General features: G+C 46.2%; 1 protein-coding gene across 5 annotated transcripts in view; it reads right to left on the reverse strand.

The window, feature by feature from the left end:
- Positions 1–519: 519 nt before the first annotated feature.
- Positions 520–27,590, reverse strand: part of NECTIN1 (nectin cell adhesion molecule 1) — a 196,113-nt gene continuing 169,042 nt past the window's right edge. For 2 of the 5 annotated variants that reach the window (XM_081843137.1, XM_081843134.1), the window contains 3 exons: positions 25,439–25,529; positions 24,930–25,043; positions 520–3,134 (listed from right to left, as the gene is read on the reverse strand). In XM_081843137.1, the coding sequence (XP_081699263.1) occupies positions 2,913–3,134; positions 24,930–25,043; positions 25,439–25,529 (427 nt within the window). In that variant the 3' untranslated portion in view covers positions 520–2,912. Of the gene's footprint in view, positions 3,135–13,249; positions 13,295–16,848; positions 17,038–24,929; positions 25,044–25,438; positions 25,530–27,590 lie in introns of all 5 variants that reach the window. The other 3 variants (XM_081843135.1, XM_081843138.1, XM_081843139.1) reach the window with 3 other exon arrangements.

Here is a 27,590-nt window from a genome sequence, read left to right on the forward strand (position 1 = left end):
CAAAGGAGCCACTGATGTCACAGAGGCTGTGAAAGCCTATTTACCAGCTCTTTGCTCCCTTGCAAGAGTAGCACAGTGTCACTGTGACATCAGAGCAGGCCAGCCAATGGCTCCAAAGGTGCCTCAGGGTTTATTAGGGGGTAGGTTTGGCAACCCATCAGACTGATAAATGAGTCAGGTGGGCAGGATTTAAATATTATTATTATTATTATTATCATTATTTCCTTGGAACTGTGGTAATGCCTATTCCTTTGTCTGGATAGAGGATAAAGAGAGGTGTGTGTGTGTGTGTGTGTGTGTAGAAACTAGCCTGCTGGTACAAAAGTAAGATTTTCATTGGTTGCTCCACCCACTTTTGCCTCTGGCTCCACCCACCACTGGCATGTGGCCCACGGAAAATTGCCCAGATGGGAAAGTAGCCCTTGGGTTGAAAAAGTTCTCCCACTCCTAGTCTATGTCTCAGAGCAAGTAAAGGAATGAAGGCAGACACATACCACCAAACAAAATACCCCGAACAACTTAATTCAGCTGGGATTTAATTTTGGGCCACATATTTAAAGTGCTAACATATTTTCATTACCCCCCCCCCAAAAAAAGGAACATTCCACGCCATGGCCAACGTAGGCCTTACTAACAACAATAAATATTACCACCAACTTTGGGTGAGGAAGTGCATCACTCCCTTTTCTTTGCTCTGCAGAGGGTCTTGAGGGGGCAGGAGGAAGCCAACAGCACCATTTGTCCCGATATTCACATTTCCTCAGATGGCTCACCCGCCTCTTGCCTTAGGCAGGAAATGACATCACAGCTCCAGGCAATGGCTCCAAACTGGAAACAGGTGGTGTCAAGGAGTCAAGAGGAGGTGCCGCCATCTTGCTTTTGGTCTCATCACCATTGGCTTCCCATTGTTTTGTTTTTAAGCTTGCAGGAAATGGCTGAGGTAGTGTGAACACAGTTTAGCTTGTGTGTCAAAGGAAGGGGGCGGTAAAGCTAAACATCAGGATGGGGGAGGGGGCACAGGGGAGAAGTGAAATCCAAAGTGAGGACCTAAAGTGCATGGAAAACAACACGGGGATCCAAAGTGCATCAAGCAATGTTAGCCTTCTTCAACCAAAGGTACAAAAATAAATGTTGACTCAGCTAGGTTGTGACAGCCTCCATTGCACTGTTTCCCCTGGCAGATCTCCTCTAAGTTGTGAGACCCTTAAAACCGTAAGGGCAGAAATATGGCTCATAAGAGCAAATGATCACTTAGGGGTGGGTGTGCCCTTTGCCCTGATGTCTTTGTGGGTCACTGGCAGAAGGGCACACATAGCTCACCCCATAAGTAGGATGAGAAGATAATCCCAACCATTGACACATCTGTTTTCATAAATGCATCAATTTCTATTTTCTTCGGCACTATCCCAGGTGCTTCATGATTTTTCTTTTTTCCTTGCGACCTACTCTTCTCCAAGACTTTGTTTCCTCCATCATCCTTTCTTCAGCACCCCCTGTCACAGGATTTCATACCATCCTATTGCATGTGAGCAAAGAGGTGAGGTGGAGATGAATGTCCTTATCTATAACACTTGGAGGATGCAGGAAAATACACATGTGGTTTCACGCCCACCCACACTTTGAATATAACTATGCATATCTATATATCTGAGAGAGATACAAATGTACAGTCCCAAACTTGGGTTGTTGCTGTGTACAAAACTGAGACAGAGAGGAGAAAAAAAGGGAAAGAAAATGGAAAAAACGTCAAAGGTCTGATCCTGCATTGGCTTTCATCCTTTGTTAAAAGCAAGGAGGTTACCTGAAATCATTCATCTCCACCTGCCTGAGTTGATTTGAGAGTTCCAATCAAATTTGTGCATAGCAAAACTGGGAGGCTGTTGATTCCTGAACTAAACTTAAAAGTTATAGATGCATTTCCCCCCCTTCCTAATTCAAGGCTTTTCCTTTTGGTCTCAGGTTAAAGGAACGTGTTTCTTTAAATCCACTTTGCAAAACCAACCAGCATTTTCCTTCTGGAACCTCTGAATTGACTGCCCCTTGGGTTAAAAGGAAATAAACAGGTCGCAGGAGGGCTAAGGGACAGGGACCATTTCTTTCACATGGCTATTCACTGGAGTTTTCTTTGCAATGACCTTTGCCTCAAGCTTTCATGTCATGCTTTGTTACATTTCTGGGAACAAGACCCATGAATGAATGGGAAGGATGCAGACAGGGCTCTTAAAGTGGGAAGGTTCTTTGCGGAGTGCAACCGGTTGCATTTGGAAGGAAGACAAGAGTCCCAACCTTCAGGACAGGTGTTATAGCAAGGGGGTACGTGTAGAGTTAACTTGGAAGTTTAACCATAGTGCAAAATTGTGTAAATGGAAAACGGATGGTGGACATTTGAGCAAGAGGCACATTCCATCCAGCAGAGGGCAGCAGGGCAAATGAACTGATGCATGGACACACCAAGCCTGCATGGAACGGAAGCCCCAAGGGGTCAAAATTAGATGGGGTTGGGAAAGACGAAGATGTTCCTTAACAAACAAGGCAGAGGTTACAGCACAATCCAATGCATGTCGATTCAGAAGTACATCCCGCTCTGTTCAGTGAGGTTCACTCCCTTGCAACTGTGTTTAAGACCGCAGCCTTAACCTAACAACGAAAAGTACAAATGCATTGACACTTTTCAACAAAAACAGTAAAAATAAGAAACGGTGGATAGTAGCGATGGGGAGAAACCGGCACTCACACACAGACATCACACACACACACACACACACACACACAACCCAGACACAATCCCCAATAGCTGGAGGGGGTGGAAGTGGGTGGGTTCAAAGGCCGTAGTTGATGTGTGATAGCTGGAAACACATGGAGATTATTTCTTTTGCCCCTCCTGTCTTCATTGCTTTTCTGCGGGGTTCTTTTTAAACATACTGTTCTTTGGGACAGATGTATGGAGCCCTGGAACCGGGAGGTGGGCAGCAAAAGGAAGCCTCAGAATGGCGGGATGAGTAGGCGTCTTCTGGGAGATATGACAAGGGACTATAGACATATGGTATTCTTGCCAGGTACTGGTCTTCACGTGAGTAACGGCAGCTTAGGTAATCACCCGCATCCGGTATCTCTGTGTGACGCTTTCCAAAGTTCTGTGGGGAAAGGGGGGGGGGAGAGCCACAGACCGTAAAATAACAAGTTTAAACATCATTGTAATGCCTTACAGGGCACACAAGCCATTGCATTACCAAGGCTTCATTCACAGCATACACTGAAAGCACCATGATCCTGCTTTAATCAGGCATGGTTTCCCCCAAAGAATTCTGGGATCTGTAGTTTGTTATGAAGGCTGAGAGCAGTCAGGAGGCCACCCCCCACTCCCAAGCTACAAATCACAGAGTGGTTCCTCCTTCACATGGAACTTTGGGAGTTGTAGCTCTCTGCAGCGAAACAGGGGCTTCCTAGCAACTCCTCAGCACCCTTAAAATACTACAGTTCCCAGGATTCATTGAGGGAAGCCATGGCTGTTTAAAGTGGCATCATAGCGCTTTAAATGTATGCTGTGAATGTGGCCTTATTCTGCCCAGCATAAGATGAGGATGGTATAAAGCAGCTTTTGCCAACCTGGTGCCTTCCAGCTGTTTTGGACCTATAGTTCCCAGCAGATGGGAGTTGCAGTCTGAAATAGCTGGAGGGTACGAGGTCAGTATAAAGAGCAGCCTTCTCATTGCTTTATATCTCAGGCAGTTATGCCTTGTCAATTTGTTTATTTCATGTTTAAAAGAATGTAGGAACATTTCTATTTTCCACCCTTCCATTGTAGGAAGAACAACCCAAATCAACTCTGGGTAGCTCAGAGAATGCTAGAAATATCAGAATGGTTCTCTGGGTGTTAGGATGCACATTCAATGTCCTTTGGTTTTGCAGAACGCATTTAGCAGTGGTATCTTAACATCCCGAATTGAGCAGATGGCCATGCGTTGAGGGAATAATAAATACACAGAAAACAAATTAGTTTCAGTCATAAATTCGAGGGGAAAGTAGTAAATCGGTAGATGGCAGAGCAGTTTTTGACATCATCCTATGTAGAATCCACTTCCAGATTTCCCACCCCTTCCTTTCTAAACTGCCATGATGGATACGCAAATCTGCCAGTTTTGTGATGCACAGATCTGTCAGTTTCCGTTTCACTTGGTTCCTTCTTTTACCTATCATAAGCTCAATTTTCTGTAGCACTAGTTTACAAATTTTATTTTTAAGGCCCCATGAAAATTCATAAGCCCTTTTTGTGCACATTACTCAGGATATATGTGCTTTTGCAAACCATTTCCCCTAATAGGATACATCTTTATATGTTATTTTCACTAATATATACATTTCTATGCACACTTCCCCCAAATCTATGTATGTTTGCACACATCATTTCATTGGAAAACTGCACTGCATAATTTTGAAGAACTGAAAAGTTTGAAGGATGGCTGCGTTTTGGTTTGCACACTGTTTCAGTAAGTGAAAATTAAATAAGTATGCATTTGAACTGTGAGCTGAACTAGGGTTGCCATGTTTCAAACAATGAAAATAGGGACAGCGCTGCCAACTCCAGTATTCCGGATACGTCCGGATGTATGGCAACCCTAGCTGAACTGAATTTGTTCCTCATCCCATTTTGCATGATAAAGCCTTAGCTTTGCTTTCCAGTGTTTTGCAAGTCTATCTACCACTTAGGAGTTGCAGGATGGATGGATCCAATGAAAAAAGTCAGTGTGAGACAACCTCACGTATAGTCCTTGTGTTAGCTAGTCGCTACCAAAAAAACTGCAATCAAAAGGTGCAGTGCTTGTGTGGTCAAGTTGACAACCAATCCCAACATCATGTGCAGACACACAACTGAGACCCCATATGCACCCTATAATTGAAGCACTAGGATGCCACTTTAAACAGTCATGGCTTCCTCCTGGGGACTGTAAAGGTGCTGAGAGTTGTTAGTAGACCCCTATTCCCCTCACAGAACTACAGTTTACAGCGTGGTTTAACCACCAGTCCCTCTTTCCAGGGAACTCTGGGAATTGCGGTTCTGTGAGGGAAATAGGGACTCTACAAGTAACTCTCAGCACCCCTAACAAACCACAGCTCCCAGGATTCTTTGAGGGAAGCCATGGTGGTTTAAATTGGTATGATACTTCTTTAAATGCATAGTGTGGATGGGGCCTGAATGTTTATCACGCTTAAACCATTTCAAAGACTTCTGTTTCCCGATTCAGTCACCGTGATCCAGAGAACAAAAGAAGAAAAAGAGTCCAACTCTGAAAAACAATTCTCAGGGGAAAAAAATCAAAGAAAAATCTGCCATGTCAGTTGCTCATCCCATTTTGCTGTCTCTCTATGGCAGGTGAGTGGCACTGAACTCACTCCCTTCCAAATGAGGGCATGCTCCAAATGTAAGCTCAGAAAATGGATAATTTTTATATAGCCTCTCATTTGTATCAACCCTTCTGTTATCCACCTTTGTAAATTGCTCCCCAGACCTATCAAGTGCTTTGGAGACTAGGCTGTGAGAGAAATGTATAATTTAGCAGACAATTCCACCTTTTCTATGTACTAAGCAGAGTTTGGCTACGAAGCTGGAAAACACTTGACGGAATCCATTGAATAGACAGTGCTGCTATCTAGGGTAAGCGGGAGACAATGACAAGGCAAATCTGTATCAGCAGAACATGCTTGTTTGGCACATGCAAATGTCATGCTCGCCCCTCTCCTCATTGCTATTTCGTTCCCCACAACCGAGGCAAATGAAACCGACACGAATTAGGAGAAAAGAGCAGGAGGCGTAGGAAAGGAGGAGGCAGCAACATTTCTCTAAGTGCTATCAGCAATGGAGGTTTCCACCTTGGCTTTGGGAGTGAAGTTCAGGAGAAGGTGCACCACCCCTCACAAAACAGAAGTAAGAAGCATGCCTGCAAAGTCTTACATTTCCGGGTTCCCGGCCTCCTTCTGCACATGGAACGTTCATAGGATTCCTAGCCTGTGTAGCTCATGCTATTGTTTCCCCATTCACACCCACATGTCTCCAACTAGCAGGGACACTGTGGCAGCTCTGCTTGGAAGGGGTTGCAGGAGAAGGCAAGCCTCACAGAGTTGCCACCAACAGATCCACAATGGCAGAGAGCCAATGAGGAAGCTGGAGATGGTGTCTCCCACCCTGTTCCTTCCCTCTACTGATCTGGACCAGAGATGGGAAAACAAACACATTGTGATGGTGAAGTGGAACAGCAGGTCCAGGGGGGCTCTTGACAGCAGGCCTGTTTCTGGGATTAGAGCCCTCAACATTTACCTAACTATGCCAAGCCTTGATGCTGACCCTGCAAGGTGGGTATATATCTTTTATCAACTTTATGGTTGATAGAACTGGCAAAATGTCTCAACAATGCCTGGGACTCACAGGAAGTATTAAGTAACTTCCTGCTGTGCGGGTGTTGCATATGGCTATGGATGTTGAGGGAGTTGGGTCTGTTTAGCCTGGAGAAGACTGAGAGCTGTGCACAATATTCTTTTGAATACAGGAGATCTGTCCCAACAAAGTGATCTTTGGGGAGAAGAAATAAAAAATTAAAATAGTCCAGTAGCACCTTAGAGACCAACTAAGTTTGTTCTGGGTATAAGCTTTTGTGTGCATGCACACTTCTTCAGGTATCTGCACACAAAAGTTTATACATAGAACAAACTTGTTGTTGTTTAGCCGTTTAGTCGTGTCTGATTCTTCGTGACCCCATGGACCAGAGCACGCCAGGCTCCATGGACAAAGACAACAGAACAAATTTAGTTGGTCTCTAATGTGCTACTGGACTATTTTTTAATTTTTTATTTCCACTGCGTCAGACCAACACGGCTACCTACCTGAATCTAGAATTTGGGGAGAAGGTTGCCTCAGGACATGGGTTGATCTTTAACAGGAAATTGCCTTTTACCAAGTTCCTTGGGGCCAATTAGCTCAGTACTGTCTACACTGACTGGCAGCAGCTCTCCAGGATTTTAGGCACGGTTCTCTTCCAGTCCTGCTTAGAGATGCTGTTGCAGATTGAACCTGGAACCTTCTGCATGCAAAGCTTTGAGAGCCTTGTCTTGGCTTCCTATCACCTTTCTAAACACTTTCCCTTTGATCTGCATTCCACTTTCCGACTCCTTTCCTCCCTCCTTCTCTCTGACCTGCTTAGAAACCCTGTCAAGGGCTTTTGTTTGGCATCAAGGTCTTTTTGGATTGTCTTTGCTTGGGAGAAAAAGCCTGAAGGCTCAGGAAGAACACAAAACAACACCTTGCAAGCCCACTTGAGATCTGCCAACCCCACCTGCTGCCAACTTCCATGCTAAATATTTCATAATGATTGGGTTTGGGGTTTTTTTGAAGGGTGAGAGAGGAAACCACCCTCCACACACATTGAAAACAAAATGTCACTAATGATTTATTGATGGAACTGCAAAGTCAAATGGATTCATGAGGCAGGGAGCGCATTCTGGAGAACTGCCTGTTCTTGGCTGAATGTGTGAAGGTGGATGAATGAAGTCTAGACCTTGACTGGAGCAATGGGGGTAAATTAAGCACTGGGGGGGGGGAATTGGTGAGTGGAAAGGCAGGGTAGTGGGTGGAGAAGGAATGCCTTGTGCTCCTCTTATGGAGTCATCCCCTCCAGGAAAGCAATATGAAAAGAGTCAGTCTGTGTGCGGTGTTTTTTATTTTATTTTTAATGCAACAAGAAAAGCTGAATGCTGAAAACTGCAATTATGCAAATTGGACAACTTTGCAGAATGTCACCTTATTATCATTTATTCTGCATAATGTATTCCAATTTGATTAATCATGAGGAGGGACTAGGCAGGAGCCTGAAGACCTACCCGCTCCTGAGCACTTGCTGCCAGCTTCCAAGATTTTAGCAAACATTTTGCCAGCACTACTTTCCCTGGCATTACAAGCTATTTGCAGCCAAAAGGCTTTGTTTTATATTTGTTTTCAGTTTTTCGAGTTAACAACAATAGTCATCCTTTACATTTATACCCCCCATTTCGACTTCCCTCCTCTCCTTCCCTGGTTGCAAAATAAATTCATTTAATTACACTGTACCTCCCCCTCAACATCTTTTTTTAAAAAAGTTCTATCTACTTTTCCCCCAAGATCACCTTTTAACTGCTTTATTTTAAATTAGTCCTGCTAATGTATTTAGTTGTTTACAATGATTTTTGAAATACATAGCTTCCCCATTCTTTAATAAAGAAAGTATCAAAAAGATAAGGTTTTGTTTTAAAGGAAAGGCTGGATTTCTCAGAAGGCTGATTTCTGCACACAATAGGTTGTAGTCCACTAAGTTCTACTCAAGGTGGATGGACTGGAAATTAATGGCTCTTGAGTAGTAATGGCCTTTTATTTCAGTGGGGCTTCTTTGAGTAGAAAGTTGACAACAGTGCAATATATAATTCTGTGCCCCCCACCCCCCAGCTCTTGTGGGATCACTGCATATCGTCAGTTTATATATGAGACAGCTCTGTTTATGCCATGGTTCTGTTATAATTTCAGATACTGTTCTTCTTAAAAATATATATTATATTTTGGTAGTTAAAGATACAAATAATTTCCCATTGGTCATGAGGATGGAGTGCTTGACTAAGCAGAAGTTTGTCAAGTGAATTTGATTCCTTACGATTCCAGAAATCAGGTCCTGGCTGGAAGAAGCCATTTGCCGTTGGAGGCGCAGGGTTGCCCAGGTCACAGGCGAGCCCCTCAATAGCTACGGTGATCATGCCTGTTATTGTGATTACATATTGATATGCAAATGAGCCCCGGGCCCCCTGGCATTTGATGGTGCTTCCAGGGTGGCCTCAGGGTACTGAGCAAGCTGCCTGTCCAGACACAGGATATTTTTTTCATGTCAAGCTCACCATCTGCGGCCTCACACCATGAAGGTTTGTATGCAGTGAAGCCTTCAGGCCCAGATACTGCAGAGCTTAGAGAGAGAGAGACCAAAGAGAGCATGCTTCACAGAAGCTCAGGTTGATTTACGAGAGGCTAAAGGACTGGGTGGAGCTGTGGGTTAAACCACAGAGCCAAGTCTTGCTGATCAGAAGGTTGGCGGTTCGAATCCCCGCGACGGTGAGCTCCCGTTGCTCGGTCCCTGCTCCTGCCAACCTAGCAGTTCAAAAACACATTAAAGTGCAAGTAGATAAATAGGTACTGCTCTGGCAGGAAGGTAAACGGCGTTTCCGTGCGCTGCTCTGGTTCACCAGAAGCAGCTTAGTCATGCTGGCCACATGACCCGGAAGCTGTACGCCGGCTCCCTCGGCCAGTAAAGTGAGATGAGTGCCGCAACCCCAGAGTTGGCCACAACTGGAGCTAATGGTCATGGGTCCCTTTACCTTTACCTTTAAAGGACCATCTCCTAGTTCCTGCCCTTCAGCTTAAAATATTGGAAGATTTGGAGCCTCTAAAGCTTTTAAATTTGCCTCCAGAGGTCATGTGTCTCCACGCACAGCCAGACGTAAGAACATATTATTACCAGGTCAGACAACTGTCCCACCTAGCTCAATATTGTCCACACTCTCTGGCAGTGGCTTTTCAGAGTTCCAGGTAGGGGACATCCCTAGTGCTACCTGGAAATGCTAGTGATTGTCCTTCTGCATGCCAAGCAGATGCTCTGGAGCTGAAGGTAGAGAAGCAAGCAAAGGAGAGTCAGTCTTAGCTCAGGCATCTGCCAGCCAGTGCCCTTTGCCGCTCCTGCCAGTCACTCCCCGAATCTCCCTGAGTCTCATTTACCTTCAGAAAAATTTGATATTAAATTAAGGGTAATGAGCTAATTAAATTTAATGGGCACCAGTGTCTCTTTTCATCCCCGTGTCTTTACCCTCACCCTCCCGCCCTTTATCTCCAAAGCGATTCCTACATAAGGCTAAATTATCTCTTTTCTATTATTATTTTAAATGGAATGTCAAAATCCCGGCATTTTTTTAACAGCCTGGCAGATTCTGGTTTAAAAGGTCTTCATTTGATGGGTTAGGAAATGCTACATGGGAAACCAAGATTCCCTCCCCACATGCTCCTATGCCTCCAAATGTGTAGTAAGCCAAAACTCAACAGGGGAAGTTTTTCCCACTCTGTAATTCCATTTCCGCTATTCATGAAATTATTAAAGGTACAAGAGCCCAGCAGCCCAGGTAGTGGCACAGGATTGGATTGCTAGTGGCCACCTAGCAGGGAATTAATACATGCTCTATGGTGCTCTTGGACAGCGCGGAAATAAATACCATTTTCTTCCAATTTCATCTTCCATGAGTCCTCAACAAACTGAGCATTCATCTTTGGGTGTTTTAGAGTTTCTGTAACCTGTGTGGTTAGAGATGGGAAGTTCAAAGGAAAAAGGAGGCACCAGAAGCCCTCAAAGAAGCCTTGAGAGAATTTTCCCCCTTTCTTTTTTTAATACAAAATGTGTCTCAGCTGGGAAATTTCGCTGCAATGAGATTACATTTTCAAAGTGCCATATGACTGGCTTTAGTTCTTACTTCAGAAGAACTGGGAGGGCTCCCAACTGTGGATTTTGCAGGATTACCATCCTTTCGCTGACAATAAAAATCATCCACCTCTGGAATAAAGAAACAAAAAATATGAGACCTCCCAAGGCGGATTGGGCGGGGGGAGACGGACGCTCATCTCATCTGTTTCACGAGGAACAAATTCCCAGCTCAGAGGGAGAAATGCCAAGAATGGGGGGAGGGTAAGTGATGAGAGGGGAGAGGAAAACCATCTCAAGACTGTTGCTGTAGTTATTGATATATAATTGGGAGGGGGTGTCATTTGGGAACAAAAAATAAGAGCTGTTTTTTGGGGGGCTGTCTCTGAAGTTGAAAATCCAAAGAGTTCCCCCCCCCCAACTCATTAAAGTGTGGCATCACCTAGGGCAGCCTTTCTCATCTGGGTCCCCAGATGTTTTTGAACTACAACTCCCATCACCCCTAGCTAGCAAGGCCAGAGCTCAGGGATGATGAGAGTTGTAGTCTGGGGACCCACAGGTTGAGAACCGCTAATCTAGGGGGAAGATCTGCTGCACAAATCTCACTGAATCTTCCCACAGAAATGGTATTTTCAATCCCTTGGTTTGTGTCCTACCTTCTGGAGCTGAAGAAAAAACAAGCCTGCTCCATCATCCATGTGACAGCCCTTCAGATATTTGAAGATGATTTTTGTATCACCTCTTTTCTCTTCTAGTTTCCAGGCTAAACATACTTAACTCCCTCAACCATTCCACATAAGGCTTGGTTTCCAGACTCTTCACCATCTTGATCTCCCTCCTTAGCACCCGCTCAGCTTGTTAATACAGTCATACCTCGGGTTGAAGTAGCTTCGGGATAAGTATTTTCAGGTTGCACAGTGCGGCAACCCGGAAGTAACGGAGTGCATTACTTCCGGGTTTCGCCACTTGCGCATGTGCAGACGGTCAAAATGACATCATGTGCATACGCAGAAGTGGCGAATCACAACCCATGCACGTGCAGACATGCAGGCGTGGGTTGCGTTCACTTCAGGATGCGAACAGGGCTCCGGAATGGATCCTGTTCGCATCCAGAGGGACCACTGTACCCTTCTTAAGTTGTGGTGCCCATAAATGGATACAGTAATCCAGGTGGGGTCTGACCAAGACAGAATAGAGAGGCAGTATTCCTTCCACTGATCTGGGCACTATACCTCTGTTGATACAGTCTATAATTGCATTAGTTTTTTTCTGCTGCTGCACCTCACTGTTGACTCATTGTAGTCTGCTAAGACCCCTATATATTTTTTCACATTACGGAAATAGGCATGAAATCCAGGAGGTGAAATTGTCTGCCAGCTTCCTCTTCCTCAGTCTGAGTGTTGCCCTGTATAACTCAGCAGAGAGGAGGAGGATGGGTTAAATCTAGAATTGGTTAGCTCTGCCTGTCACCTCCTATTTGGGCTCCCTGCCAGTCCCACCAACCATCCATTTCCTTTGCACCACAGTGTCTCAGGTACTGGGTGAATTCAAGGCACTGCAGAGTGGAAATGGCAGCCACCAGCAGAGAATGCCATTGTATTTGGTGACTGCCATTTTATTTTCGCCACAGTGCCTTAGGGCTTATCCACACTTACCAGGCATAGGCCTGCGCTTTAAAGCTTTGTGTCCAAGCACTATTTATATTTTCCACCAGAGCTTTCCCCATGAAAACCCCCTGTTTAGGGCTCAATTGAAGCACATGGCAATTCGGGTTTTCTGCAGACTGCCATTTGCTCTGATTCAGCTTTAAAGAGCAGGGTTTTGTGTGGAAAGCTCTGAAACAGAAAAAAGGGGTTCTCAGACATGGAGCTTTAAAGTGTGAGCCATGCCTGGAAAGAGTGGAGGAAAGGTAAATTTGGAGAAGCCCTGAGATGGACATAATTTGGGACATTTCAAAGGGCAGACAATAGGCTATGTCCCCCTTTGGACTGAGAAAAAGAGAGCTTGGTGCAAGCCCTTGGACAGTGGCTTTCATCCAGCACAGGTAACAGGAAAAGCTCTTGAATGCATAATTAGCAGAACTCACTTCCACTAGATGTGGGTTGGCTTCTGGGTTAGATGGCTTTAAAATGGGATTGGCCATGTTCAAGAGTGATGGATATATCGGCAGCTGTTTGCTTATTTATCACATATATATAGCAGCTACTTCCTGCAAAGGCATCTAAGCTGTTGGCTATGACAACTCAATGGAACCTTCCGATTATACCCAGGGTTAGTCATATTCAAAGTTAACCCATTGACATTATTAGACATGGCCAATGTAGGTCCATTCATTGCAACTGATCCACTCTGAAATGAAGAAGCTAGCTGAAGACAACCCTTCCATCGTTGGAGATAGTTTGCCACTGAACTAAATGCTACTTCCTCAGGCCATTGCCTTCATGTTCTGGGTGTGAATATCCCAGAGGCATCTATCAGCCCGCTGTTATGAAGCAGGATGCAAGGCCAGATGGGCCTTTGATGGGTCTACCAAGGCTCTTCTTAGGATATAACCATCTAGGTATTTGCCAAACCCTACAACATCAGCATTTCCCAATTCGGTGCTCTTCAGAGTTTGTTAGATTACAATTCCAAGTAGCCCACGGCCAATGGTCAGAGAGGACAAGAGTTGTAGTCCAACAACATTCAGAGGTGCCATCTTGGGGAAGGCTGTCTTAGGAGCTCCCCCCCCCCCAATCCCCCAAATCCATCAGGAAAGGGCAAAAGAGAAGAAAACTTACTGTCCACTCTCGCTTGTTACATCTACGAAGACCTTGATCCTCATTCTGAACGCAGGACACGAGTGAGACACCGTAAAACAGAGAGGTTACTTTTGCTGCTCTTTGACTAAGCTAGAACTAGTGCGTTCCTTACCTACTGCTGTTGCTTTCTCTACAGCAATCACAGAAGGCTCTACAGGGCTAATGGCATGGCAGGGAGACAAAGGGAGCAGCAAGAGCAGAGGGAGGCCCACCCAGCTCTATTGACACCCCACATCCACTCCCGCCTTTCTGGCCTTGTTCACAGAGGGTCCTTTAACCCCAAATGCTCCTATTTTCCCAACATATATCCAACCCTTCAAGAAAACACCTGGAAGCAGCCTCCCCAAAGCCTTCATCTTAAGTTGCCTGGCAAACAAACGTTTGCCAGACTTAATGCAGGAAAGAGGTCTCTCATGCAGTTTCCCAGGCTGATGTGGCCATGGAGCAGGGATAAAAGGCATCTTGGTCAATATCAAAGTCCTGCCCCCAGACTGACAGCAGACCTTTATGAGCAGCAATGAACCAAAGAGATTGGCACATGAGGGACTGAGGGACTGGTCAGTTTCAGTCTCTCGTTTCCCCCCAGTCTAAATTCAGTTTGCCACATTTGCTAACCATTTTGAGATTTTCTTTTTCTGTTCTTTTTAAAAAGAAACTCACAAAGATTCACCAGCATTTTAGTGGACACCTCCTAATGCATACATTTCCACTAATATGCTGCATTTCTGTATGAATATTTTTTGCCAATATATGCACTTTCATGCACACTATTCCCTATTATATGCAGTTTTGTACACATTTGGGGGTTGGAGAAGTGCGTTGTCAAATTCAAAGTGTGGATTTCAAAACATAGCTGCATTTCCACCAGTGTACTGTTTCGGGACATGCAAATAAGATAAGTTTGCATTTAAATTGTGTGTGTGTGTGTGTGTGTGTGTGTGTGTGTGTGTGTGTGATCTATCCGGTGGCTCAGCTTGTTACCTCCCCTCCCCCAGGTGAAATTTGACAGGTGGGTGGTGCCATGTACCTGTCAATCATCACAAGGCCTGAAAATCCCCCAAGCCCTTGCAATGATCTTTGCAAGATCTGACAGCATTTGTAAGCTAATTCAAAGAAGAATTATTATTTTCTCCTAATCTCTTCCAGGGCAGCAGCTGCACCTGCCTTCAGGGGAATCAATAAGCAGTGTGCAAAGAGCTGTACCCTCTGCACCCCCCAGATCACAGAGAAGCTGCTGACCATGTATCACAATGCCCATCATCCAGTGCTTTCAAACCCCATCTTACTTACTCGCCCTCTGCTTCGGTGTCTTTGCTCTCAACCTCATTCAGCATGACTTGCCATTTGCAACTATACTCTGTTGCAAACTTGTGCCCCCATATCTGGCAAATACTGGTCAATCACAGCATTGATGCAAAGTGCACAGCTGCGGAGAGCCAATGCAAAAATAAATAAATTACAGCCCCCAAAACAAACACTTCTGTGCCTTTTGTTACAGGGGCTGATTTTCTGAGCCTCGGCCTGTCTTGCAGTATTTCATCTTAGGCTTCCCTCATTGTTACAATGCAAAGCTGAACACCTTTGGGCTAAATTAGAGGTGATGTGTACTGTTTGGTGATTTGCACATCTGTCTAGGTCTGGCTCCAGGTTTTAGGGAGCCTGGTCCAACTGCCCATTGGTAGGCCATGCTTACTCGGAGGTGAGCAGCAGTGGTCTGAGATGCACCAGATAGCTTTGTCTAGCCACCATTTTGACCCCCCCATTACCCCCAATGGCCTGCTATTCTATGGTGTTCTGAAAAGTTAACATGGCAGCTAGACCCAGCCAAGTGTGCCAGTGCAGAAAAAGAGATATCTTATAGGACATTCACTGCAGACATTGGCAGCAGGCCCTGATGAGTTGCTGGAGCCCTGGCTACTGCCCTAGCATGCCAGGGTCTGACAGCAGCCTTGTGTCTGTCCAATTCAGATATAAGAAGTAGGATACATTTTATATTTCAAGATGGGTACTTGAGTGAGTGAAGAGATCTGAATCCTCCACACTCCTTTAGTCTTATCTCCCTGCCCTCCATCACCAAATTTCACTAGGTTTTACACATAAGTGGCACCAGGCTTTGCAACTCCCCCCCCTCTCTTGACAGGATTCCTGTGTCCTTAACAGGTGCCTGGCTGACAAAAATTCAACAAGGGAAAGATATTCTCTGCCTGGACACCATGTGCATACCCATAGCAGTTTCTTTCACAATGACAAGGCAGTGGTCCAAATGATGGAAGTGGACTCAGTGGACTTTGTGATGGAGCAGAGCCAGCACCCTGGACAGGACTCAGGGCACTGGCTCAGAGTTCAACCACAACAGTTTCAGGACCATGGACAACAACCCTGCATATGATTGCAGGCTGGAACAAGTTGCCTCAGCACTGGTCTTCTGCAACCACCACAGATTTAGTCAGATTAATGCTCCACCTTTTGTGCCCTTTGGTGGAGTAATTGGCTCTTTCTAGATGGAAAGGCTTTGGGTGGTGGAGACTTGGTCCATGGAGACTCTGCAGGGCTTTCTTGATACTCTGTTGCCCATTCTTCAAAGTTTCTAAGCCATGGGATGCTAAACTGTGGTCCTTCAGATGCTGTTGGACATCAACTTTCATCATCCCAACCATTGGCCATGGCAATTGGCACTGAGTTGGCCAGCTAAATCCCACTTCTCAACACTGTGAGCCTCTCCAGAATCTCTTGCTGTGCGCTCTTGGGTTGGCCTGTTAGGACAGACCCTGAAGAAGTGGTGGCTTTTATCTGCACACACCTTTCTTCTTTGAGTTTGGTTTTGCAACTTCTTGACTTTCCAACCACCTTAGATAACTGTACAACCTGGAATCCTGAACTTCAGAAGCCTCTCTAACCTCTCTCAATGCAGCTCTTTGCTGGATTCCTTCTCACCCATCTCCCTTGAGTATCCTCTTGCTCTGTTCAGATCCCACAGCTGGCAGAACTGGCTGAGGACAGAGGGTGGGTGAATGCTCTTGGCTCTAAACTCTCATGTGACCTCCCCCAACACAAGTACTCCTTTCCTCCCCATCTCACAATCAACCTCACCCTAGGCAATCACCAGACCAATTTCAAGTGGTGAGCCAAGTACTTTCTTCTCTGCCTCACCCATCCACTTAGAAAACTTCAAAACCCTCCTCTCACTCTCCCCCCAAAGAATACAGAAGCCCTGTCTCCAGAGCAAAGCTCCTGCCCACCCTCCTGTCCTCCCCTCCCCTCTGCTGTACAAAGCAAAAGAGGGAGGCAGGCCATGCCGCCACGAGCTACATGCACAAAGCGCAAGGCAAAAAGCTGGGTTCAGCTCTTGTTCTCTTTGAACAGGCAACACCAAAGGGGGAAACCATCCATTGCAAGGAAAGGAGCATGCAGGTCCATGGCAAGGAGAAAGAGGGGAGGGGGAAAGATAGGATGCAAAGGGGAGTGGGGAAGCCATTCCACAAAAAAAGGGGGGGAGGAGGAGGAAAGAGACAGACATGAAGCCAGAAATCAACCGAGAGAGGAAGGACTGAAAAAAACGGTGCTTTGCTTTTGTGTACCTTGAGGCCAGAATCTGAGGGGGGAAAGGCCTACAGTGTCATGCGCTAGCATAAGTTAGCCTGGATGGTTGCGTACTCGACAAGGTCTCCGCCAGCATGGATCGAAGTCCTGGGGCTGGGTGACGTCGCCAGAGCGGAGGTGTCCAACTCTGCGTATTGGACGTCGGAGTCCTTGCTGTTGCCAGAGTTCTGGAGACGAGAGAGCAGTGAGGCATGGAGACGTGGAAGAGGGTGGTGGCGGCAGTGGAGGACAGGAAGGGAACAAGGTGACGACATCGGAGGAAAGTGTGTTGTGTGAGGAAGAGACACGAAGGCAGAGAGGTGTGGAGGAGAGAGAGAGAGAAAGATGCACGCACACAAATGCACATGGATGAAAACACACAACCAATGGGATCGTGCCAAGAAAGAAACAGGAAGGAAGGAAGAAAGAGAGGTATGGGGTGGGTCATGTGTGGGGCAGGAAGACAAAGTGAGGCAGAAAATAAAGAATGACAGTGGGGAAGAGATAAAAAAAGGTTTAAAATGAACAGTAAAAAAAAAAAACGGCATCGTACATCGCATTGAGGACCTGAATGCTTGCCTACTCCACATTAACAATTGTATAGTGTGTTTCAATTTGACGTCTTTACCGGTGTCTTCCCTGCAACAACAACCCTTCAGAGTCAGCTGCTATGGTTCAAGACCACCATCAGGAGAACCGTATAGTAGCAGGGCCATATCTAGGGGGTGGCAAAGGGGTCGCCGCCAGGGGTGCAGGCGAGAGGGGGGCACAAAATCGAAGTCGGTGCTTTTCCTGAAACTGGTGTCCCAGTGCTGCAGGAGGCTCCAGGCTGCTTCCAGCATGGTTCCACTGCTGCTAGGGCACCATTTTCACCCTCAGGGCCTTGCCGGGGGTGGGGGAGGGGGAGGAGAGGCGGAAAGAAGAGTTAATTTGTCTGCTGCTAGGGGGCCCAGTCTGGACGGTTCTGCCAGGGGCACAAGATCACCTAGCTACAGCCTTGTATAGCAGATGTCCTCTGCCAGATTTCAAGTGGGGAGGGAGATCACCTTTAAGTGCCCCACCTTATATCTATACCGGGGGCTGCTCATGGGCACCAATGTGCCCAACAGTATCCTCTAGGGTGCCTGCAAAAAGGACCTGTCTCTCATTCTGCTCTTTCAGATGTGGCAGCCATTTTGTGTCAAGCCACACATTCCATCGCAGCAGCCATTTTAGCAGCTGTCACACACAGCACTTTTGAAAACCCTAAAGGCGCTTGCTGGCCTTCAAAGGACAGGTGGACCCCCTACAGAGAAGAACTACAGCTCCCAGAACCCCTTTGGACAGATGGGAGGACTCTTGAACCAGTGTAAACCTGTGGTGTGGAATATACTCAAAGACCTGGGCCCCCAGGAATCCCAGATCCAAGACCAGCCTTCCCTGTATTGTCTCTCTTTGGACACCCGTGACATCAAACACGCCATTCTAAAGCCATGAAAACATGGCAGCATCCTGAATTTGTCCTTGACCAGGTGGATTTTATTATTATTTTTAACATACAAAGGGAGGGACTGTTAGCAGAGGACGCGCTTCCTCTCCAACTTTAAGGACTGGGAAATTAACAGTTGAAGCAGCATTGTTGATACAGCCAAGTCTTCAGATTGGGGTGGGGAGTCTCTTAATGAACCTCCCCATTATTACGCCCCCAAACCCCCAATAATGATCTCTCAGCTTTTTCCCTCCACATGAAGCACTGCCTTGTCACAGATATTATGCAAAAGGTGCTTCATTCCAAGGCACCTCCCACCCCTTCTGAAATGGTTCACAGCCATTTACCAGCTGTGGGGAAGCCACTCAAAGAGGTTTATGGCTCCATAACAAGCACTTTAGAGCCTGTTGTTACAAGGGCTGATTTCCTGAGTAATTGCCTCTGACTGCCTCAGAGTACCATATCCCGGACTTGGCTCTCTGTTAACATGGCAGACACTCGGAAGCCTTTGCTGATGAGAGATTAAATAGCACGCTCCTGTCCATCTTCCCATCTTCCCCATCGCCATATATTTCTTAGTCCCTGAGAGGAAGAAATTCAACAGGGGAAGATTTCCCCCACGTATATGTGCAGCAGTGGTCCAAAACTGTACCTGTTGAGTTTTCCTCACATCAAGAAGATGTTTTTAAGGCACCACTGTGGTGAACCAGAAGAAAAGCACCAGAGTTTGGAAACCCTGCTTGTGACAGGTAATGTGCACAGCAGCCGTTTTCTGCCAGGACGTCTACATAGGGCTGTGGTCAACTCTGAATTTGGCAAGTAAGAGGCTCTCGATGGCTGGACTGCAGGTGTTTCCTGGGTCCACTTTGGATTGTGCTGCTTCTTTTAAATAAAAGGTGGTGGTGGGAAAAGGTCTGTAGCTCCCACCACCTTTACTGTCCTTTAAATCTCCACTTAGAGATTCAACAGCAATCCAGCCTGGGCACACAGCTCTTGCCAGGATTACATTTAGTTTGGCTCTGTGAGACTACAAAACACTCACATCTTCAGCTGCTTTCTCTTCTGGCTACCTGCAGATCTTCAACATACAAGTAGATAAAAAGACATCACCCATTGACATCAGCACTAGGAGCCTCAAGAGGAGGAAAAAATTGTATGGGAGGGGGCAACACTTTTTTTCTAGAAAAATAGGCGCTGGTACTCACCATGAAGTTGCTACAGTAAGTGCCACGCTTTTTAACAACAAAAAGAGTACCTTTGAGTACCCCCTGGGGGAAGAGCACGGGGGGGGGGGGGGATAGAGAAGGACAGACCATAATAACCTGCCACCCTGAAGCAGCTCGGAAGGAAAATATATCGCTGAGCATGCCCAGGGTCTGAGGACTGACTTGCAAGGACCTGTCTCTGCAAGAGAACCAGATTCATCATCCATTCTTTCTCTAATCAGAATGAGAGTGTTCGGGGGCAGGGTCTGGCTGGGGGGCAGGGTCTGGAATGACAAATTAGAATTGGATGCAATGGAAATTTGCAACTAGTCCCTGCAACCACCCTGATTCTGGAAGAACATAAACATTGGACAAAAATGTCAGTTTCGGTCCCTCTCTGTTTCCTGTTCTCCTAATCTTAAAATTAGTTATGTCCACTTCTGCACAAGTTTGTGATTTATATTTTTTAAGCAGTATTTCTGTGGAAAATCTGTCTCCATTTCTGTGTGCATTTCACTCTAATATACACAGTTCCACACTAGTGTATCATACACATTTTTCTAAAGCAATTTTCTCCAATGTACAGCATTTTCGTACATTCTTTTCCATAAGCTACATTTTTTTCTGTATGCATTTTTTTAAAATGGAAAACTATATCACAATATAGGGAGAAGGACAGATGTCAAAGGACAGCTGAGTTTGGGTTCCCTGAGCAAATTTCTTCCCCAGTCTTAAAGAAGAATGCCACCTATCCCATGGGCTCAGAATTCCAGAACCCCTCTGTTCATTATAATTTTCTTCCCCCTGATCAGAGTTTTAAGATTACTGTAGATCATTGCTCATTTCTACCATGGAAGCTCCCTCTCTTTTCTCCCTCCATCCCACTTATTCTTCTTCCCCTGATACTCTTTCCAGGTTCCCCTCTCTCTACCACTTCCCCTCCCTATTTTGTCCCCACCTCCAACCTCCAAACCTAAACAAGTTTTCAGCTCTGCACAACCATCACCCAAAGGGACAGGTGTGCATTCACACATTCTTGGACTAAATAAATTTAAATGAGGTGGCACTGCAGTATTCATTTTTGGGAAAGTGAAGGGCGTCCCTTCCTTAGCATTACTACCACACTGTTTCCAGTCCTCAGTGAACTTTGTGTATGATCAGCCATCCCTACAACTCTCTCCCTCTCTCTGGAAGATGTGGAGTAGCACAAAGAGAAGAGCCCACTGATTGCTTCCTCTCATGCTGAGTTCATATATTGCCAAACAAAATGTTGCTGCTCGGCTTCCCTGCCCCTGGGTAGAGAAGTGGAATGGCAATATTTTGCAGAATGCCTGCCCAGTGGTTGAAGTCGTGGTGGGCCATGGGGGTTGGGGGCAGGAGGCAACAATCCCATTTTACTTCAGGTGGCAAAATGGGATGGGCCTTCCCTAAATCAGTTACAAAGAAGTTTTCAGAATGTTTTAAACTGTTTTTAGAAATTTATTTTGATGTGTTTGCCACTCTGGTCTCTCCCAAGGAAGGAAAGGCATGATATAGTTTTAAGAAATAAACTACAGCACCACAAACGGTCCAGTTGCAATCATTTAACGAGCTAGGGCCATGCCGATAAGTATATGATAAGGCAAGGTGGGCAGGGGGAGATAATTTAAGAAAACTTGTTTGGGATGGCCTTGTTCAGAATATGATGCCCACAACCCTCCAACTGATTTTACACAGGCCGTACCAAAGACCAGGTGGAAAGGCTGACCCCAATTGCAATGGAACACAATCAGAGAAAACCAATTTACAGTTGACCTCTTTGTGCTGATTGCGGTGATGGGGTTGACCCAGTTCCATTCTGAGGCTTGTTGTACCTCAGTCAGTCAAGGAGTGTAGCCTTTGGGCTTGTTTTCAGTGCTTGGATTTAAAGTGATACAACAGGGGCCTGCAACAAAACATTGCAGCATAGTGTGCTCCTGTTTAGTTCCCGCCAGCCAGGCAGCCAGTCAGCCAGCCATACCCTCTTCCAGGTTACTCCTTTCCCCACTTCATTGATTTCCAATTCCCTAAGCCCTAGCAATCAGTCGACATTCACCAACTGAGCATGCTCAGTCCTCACTGGGCCCTTTGGAGGTTTTTCTCCTCTTACACTTCCCCTCCCCTCCGCACTTCTACAAAATTTGAGCTTCCCCCCATGTCTGCTGCTCCTCCCTCTTGCAGATGGCATGTTGAATGTGCATTTTGTGCACCCCCCAAAAGAAATGCCTCTTCCTGAGACTTTGGGAGTTATAGTGGACAAAACTGGCTTAAACAGACCAAGGATCTGATCTGTTCAAAGATCAGCATCTTGAGTTGCTAGTGCTGCCATGCACTTTTATTCCATTTGGCGAAAGCCATTGTTATGTCCCAGGAGATATGGGGAGGTGGCGGCACTGCCTGCATCACCACATAATGCACAGGCACCTGTTGCCTCCATACTAATGCTGCCATTGTGCTTTATCTGCTTTTCTCAGAGTCCCTGGCCTGACTCTGGAACCGCCCTGCCTGGCAGGGACTAGGGAGGCCACATGCCTCTGGGACTGTTCTGCCAACTCAGAGGACCTGCTGATTTAGGAGTCTGCTAGGAAAGGAGCCAGCTGGCAAACTGACCACAACATCAAACAGCAACTGGCATTAATGTCCAGGGTCATCAGCCTGAGCAGGGCAGACACAAGGCACAGAAGTGAGTCCAATTTCAGAATCTGAGGGTGGTGCAGGAAGCTCGGGTCATGTTCACACCACACAGTGCCTGTGATACGACTTTAAACAGTTCTGGCTTTCTCCTGGCGAATTCTTGGAACTGTAGTTTTCGAAGGGGGCTGATAGTTACCAGGTGACCGTCTATTCTCCCCCCAGAGCTAAAATTCTCAGGCTGGTGTAACAATCAATCCCTTTTTCCAGGGAGTTCTGGGAACTGTAGCTCCGTGAGATGAATATGGGGTGTCCTAACAAGCAGGGAGCTGCCACGTTAAACGATCGATTTATTACAACTGCGGAACAGATATTATGTGGCACTTGCAACAGTGCCAAATCTGCAGATTAAAGCGGTTGAGTGGGTATCTGTGGGGTAAAGCAATACTGCAAGTAAACTGGTCCCCAGCCAGTTTCTGTATGAAATATCATAAAGGTAGAGAAAGTGCAGTAAAGGACAAGGAAAGTTATTTGAGATTTTTACGTTTAGCCAAAAAAGATGAGGAAGGGAAGACAGGATGGAGGTTTCTAAAATTCTCGTCAGTAAGAAAAGAATCAATAGCAATAAAAGAAGACTCACAACACTAGAACTCAGGGTCATCCCATGAATCTGATGGGCAGCAGGTTGGGACTGACAAAACAAAGCGATTCTTCACCAAAGGCGCAGGTAGCTTACAGAACTCACTGCCACATGATGCAGCACTGGCTGCGAGCTGAGATGGCTTTACAGAGGATGACCCAAATGAATACAGGAGGAGTGATTTGCCAGAGGCTGATAGCTGGAATGACGGTACAGAAGCTCCAGGGTCAGAAGCAGCGTACCCGCAAATAAGAAACATTAGCATTGAAACAATAGAGAATCATCATCTTGCTCTGCTTCCCAGAATCTGGTTGGTGAAGCTAGGAAGCAGGTTGCAAATGGGCCGTTGGTCTGAACCAGCAGGACTCTTTAAAGCCCAGCTCTTTGCTCTCCTCATGTACCAAGTCACATGATGATCTGCATGGTGCACACTGTTGTTTGGGATGTGAATCGGTGCCCTCCCTGCACCATTTGAAGCTTGTTGTCTAGGGCAGGGGTAGCCCATGTGCCACCTTGAAGACTCCAACTCCCATTAGCCCCTGCCACCATGTCCAATGATGGGGGGAGTTGCGTTCTAATAACGTCTGGAGGGCACCACATTGGCTGCCCTCTGATCTGTGGCTCTGGATCACCTGCAAAGCAGCCAGAATTACACAGTTTGGGGTGAACCGTCACCTCCATCACCTTCCTCAAGGGGCCCACCTGGGCTGGTCTAAGGCTTTGAATGTGCAGCTTTGGGAAGCGCCAAGCGGCTGCCTCCCTTGCATATGGGTGTTGCAAGCCCATCATGGGCTAGGGAGAAAAAGCCACCTTCCCCCTCCTGTTCTGTATTCCTCTCCCTCCTCCGAAGTGGCCTCTCGTCTGCCTCTCCACTCAACTCGCTTCGCCTTCGGTGACCCCCCAATAATCTCCCTGCTGTCGCTCCTGCTTTGCATTTACCGTCTTCCTGCCTGCAGCTGAAACAGATTCATACAATACAAGGGCTTTCAGAAAAAAAAGGTGCTGTCCTCATTTAGCAGTCAAGCACCAGCACGCTCCGCTGGCAGATCACCCATCTGCCGTGGCATCCGCCTGCCCTCCCGCCCCCTCTCTCCATGCTCTGTGTGGATGTCTTCCCAGTCTCAGGCATGCTGGCTGGTGGGAAGCCCTATGCTTCCCCACAGGCAAAGCTCCCCCTTGGGAACCTGCACACAGCCCCCCTGAATCATTGTTGCTTTCAAGCTGGCCTCCTCAACAGTCTGAATCCTGCAAGAGGGATGCAACCAGAACCAACAGCAAAGAGCAGAAGCCGTTGACTCTGGACCAATACCTGCCCTCTCCCCCTTTCTCATCTGGTCCCATGGCATAGCCCAGCATCCCAAAGAGGCTACTGCTCTCCTTTCATATTGCACCATCACCATTTTCTCCCAAGCTGATACCCTGGCAATCCACCCAGGCCCTGAAATGGTTCTCAATTCCCATCTCACAGAGTTGGAGAAGTGCTCGCAGGATGTACCACAACAGCCATTGCTTGCTATGAGTGACAGGCTTAAGATTATACAAAGAGACACCTGTGTTTTTTTTTTTTTTGCTTCTCACCTAGAAAAGGAATCATGATGCAACAAGGGGTTCTTGATGGGAAGTTACCTTTTGGGGATGAGTGGGTGGGAGAGACCTAATAGCTGAGGGAGTCAGACTGGACCACCAGCTGACTACCAGGGTGCTTAAGTTGTATGTCAGGAATGGGGCACCAGTTGCCCTCCAATTGCTTTTGGACTCCAACTCCCATCAGCCGCAGCCAACATGGTCAATGGTCAGGGACTATGGGAGTTGGGAGTCCAGCATCCTGTTCCCATCTCTGATATATGAAGCAGCATTCCACACTGCATACAAAAAAAAATGTTTAGATGAGACATTCCCTCCTGAGAGCAAGGAAGGCCTCCTCTTGAATCAGGAACGGAGACACCTGTGGCACACCAGATGTTGTCAGACTCCAACTCCCATTGGCCCCAACCAGTATGACCAATGGTCAAGGAGAATGGGTGTTGTTGTCCAGCTGTTCCTGGAGGAATGCAGGATCCCCATCCCTGATCCATGGAAAGGTCCAGACTGTGGGCAGGCAGTGGCCCCCATCCTTACCATCTTGTCAGAGTGAGGGGTTGGCTCGGTGGCTGCCATGTCATAGTAGGGGGGTTGTGGTGGCAACTTCTGGATCTCTTCCTCTGGCTCCTTCATGTTGTCCAAGTGCACTACCTGTGGTTGGTGGAGTGAGTAAAATTCAAGAGAGCAGATTAGCAACTCTTCACAAATATTATCAATAGACCATCCGTATTATTTGCCTATTAGAATTATCTTCTTTCCCTCTCTCCCCAACTCCCTTTCCCCCTTAATTCTATTTCATTCCACCCCTTTTCATTTTCTTGCCAAATTTGCAGATTGAATTACATTATCCCTTGAAGGAACTATGGAAATGGCTACCTCACCACATCCTACCTCACTATCCTACCTCATCACACCCATCCTATCAAATGGACTCCCCACCAAAAGGCTTCCCCAGATAGGCTGGGCAGAGCAACTCTGACCAGTGGCTGGAGAAACCATGCTTCGTTCTGCTTCAGGTGAGGATGGTCAGCAATGGGGGAAGGTACCTGGATATCCTCTGCTGTTAGGTGGCTTTTCATCTCCTGCTTCCGCTTGGGAGGTGGGGGAGCAGGTTTGTGGGAGGGGGGAAGGTCAATCCTGCAGGAAGAGAAAATGTCAGCCATAGACACAATGCAGGGCACAGGAACATCCCAGAAAGCCTATTTTGTGAGGTTCCAGCCTTCATCTTAGGGACACGGGTGGCACTGTGGTTTAAACCACAGAGCCTAGGACTTGCCGATCAGGAGGTTGGCGGTTTGAATCCCCACGACGGGGTGAGCTCCTGTTGCTCGGTCCCTGCTCCTGCCAACCTAGCAGTTTGAAAGCATGTCAAAATGCAATTAGATAAATAGGTACCGCTCCGGCGGAAAGGTAAATGGCGTTTCCGTGTGCTGCTCTGGTTCGCCAGAAGTGGCTTAGTCATGCTGGCCACATGACCTGGAAGCTGTACGCCGGCTCCCTCGGCCAATAAAGCGAGATGGGTGCCACAACCCTAGAGTCGGCCATGACTGGACCTAATGGTCAGGGGTCCCTTTACCTAGCCTTCATCTTACAGCAGAGTCACTAATGTGGTGCTTTTGGGTGCCAGTGTGCTCACTGATACCTCCTATGATGCTCGTGAAAGGTCTCTGTAAATATCCCTGTAGAAATCCACCATCTTCTCCCCTCCTGCTGAGTTCTTTGTTTGCATTGGATCAGCCTCTCCCAAATTGAATACACACCCAAGACTATCTGATACAACCACTGATGGAGGTGGGCAATGAAATTATGGAGGGGAAGAAGGCACCAGAATCGTGGAAAGAAGCTTTTATCACATTGATACCTAAATTGGAAACTGAAAAGACACAACTTAAGAACTACCGTCCCATCTCCCTTTTAAATGTGGATTACAAAATTTTGCAGACATTTTAGCAAGCAGATTTTAAAAAGTTTTAAATGAAGTAATTCACAAGGACCAAGCAGGCTTTCTCCCAGGTAGACACTTGTTTGCCAACACAAGGAACATTATTGATATTTTGGAACTACTGCAAACAAATATCAATACAAAAGCTGTGTTAATTTTTATAGATGCAGAGAAGGCCTTTGATAATATTTCTTGGAAATTCATGAAGAAAAATTTGGAAGGGATGGGAGTGGGACGGGGGTTTGAAAATGGGATAGATGCAATCTATTCAGAACAAAAAGCTAAATTGATAGTTAACAATGTGGTTACAGAAGAGTTCAAAATTGAAAAAGGAACACGACAAGGTTGCCCTATTTCCCCACTGTTATTCATCTCAGTCCTGGAGGTGCTCTTGAATATGATTAGGGGGGACCGGTTGGTTGAAGGAATTCAGGTTGGAGCGAAACAGTACAAACTTAAAGCTTTTGCAGATGACCTAGTTTTGACCTTACAGGAGCCAGAACCTAGTACGAAAAGAGTATTACAACTGATTCAAGAGTTTGGTCAGGTGGCGGGATTTAAATTAAATAAGCAGAAAACCAAGGTATTAGAAAAAAAATTGACAGTCACAGAGTCAGAACGGTTTCAGAGAGAGACAGAGTTAAATGTGGTTAAAAAAGTAAAATACCTAGGGGTAAACATAACAGCAAAAAACTTGAGTCTATTTAAGGACAACTATGAGAAATGTTGGTCAGAAATTAAGAGAGATTTAGATAGTTGGACAAGATTGAAACTTTCCTTGTTAGGCCGAATTGCTGCTATTAAGATGAATGTACTGCCAAAAATGCTGTTTTTGTTTCAAACATTACAGATTGTGGACAAAACAGAGTGCTTTTGGAAGTGGCAGAGAGATATTTCCAAATTTGTCTGGCAGGGCAAAAAGCCCAGAATTAAGTTTAAGATATTAACTGATGCGAAAGAAAGAGGGGGCTTTGCCCTGCCAGACTTAAGGTTGTATTATGAACCAGCAGCTTTCTGCTGGCTAAAAGACTGGCTACTTCTTGAAGACACTGATGTACTGAATTTAGAAGGTTTTAACAATACCTTTGGTTGGCATGCATATCTATGGTATGACAAGGTTAAGATTAACAAGGTTTTCAAGAACCATATTGTCAGAAAAGCAGTGTTTAACGTCTGGACAAAATATAAAGACTTACTGGAAAATAAAACTCCAAGGTGGCTTTCACCATTGGAAGCTAAGGCCCGAAAAAGACTTA

This window comes from Podarcis erhardii (assembly GCF_964252035.2).
Source record: "Podarcis erhardii genome assembly, chromosome: 16".
Taxonomy (NCBI): Eukaryota; Metazoa; Chordata; class Lepidosauria; order Squamata; family Lacertidae; genus Podarcis; species Podarcis erhardii.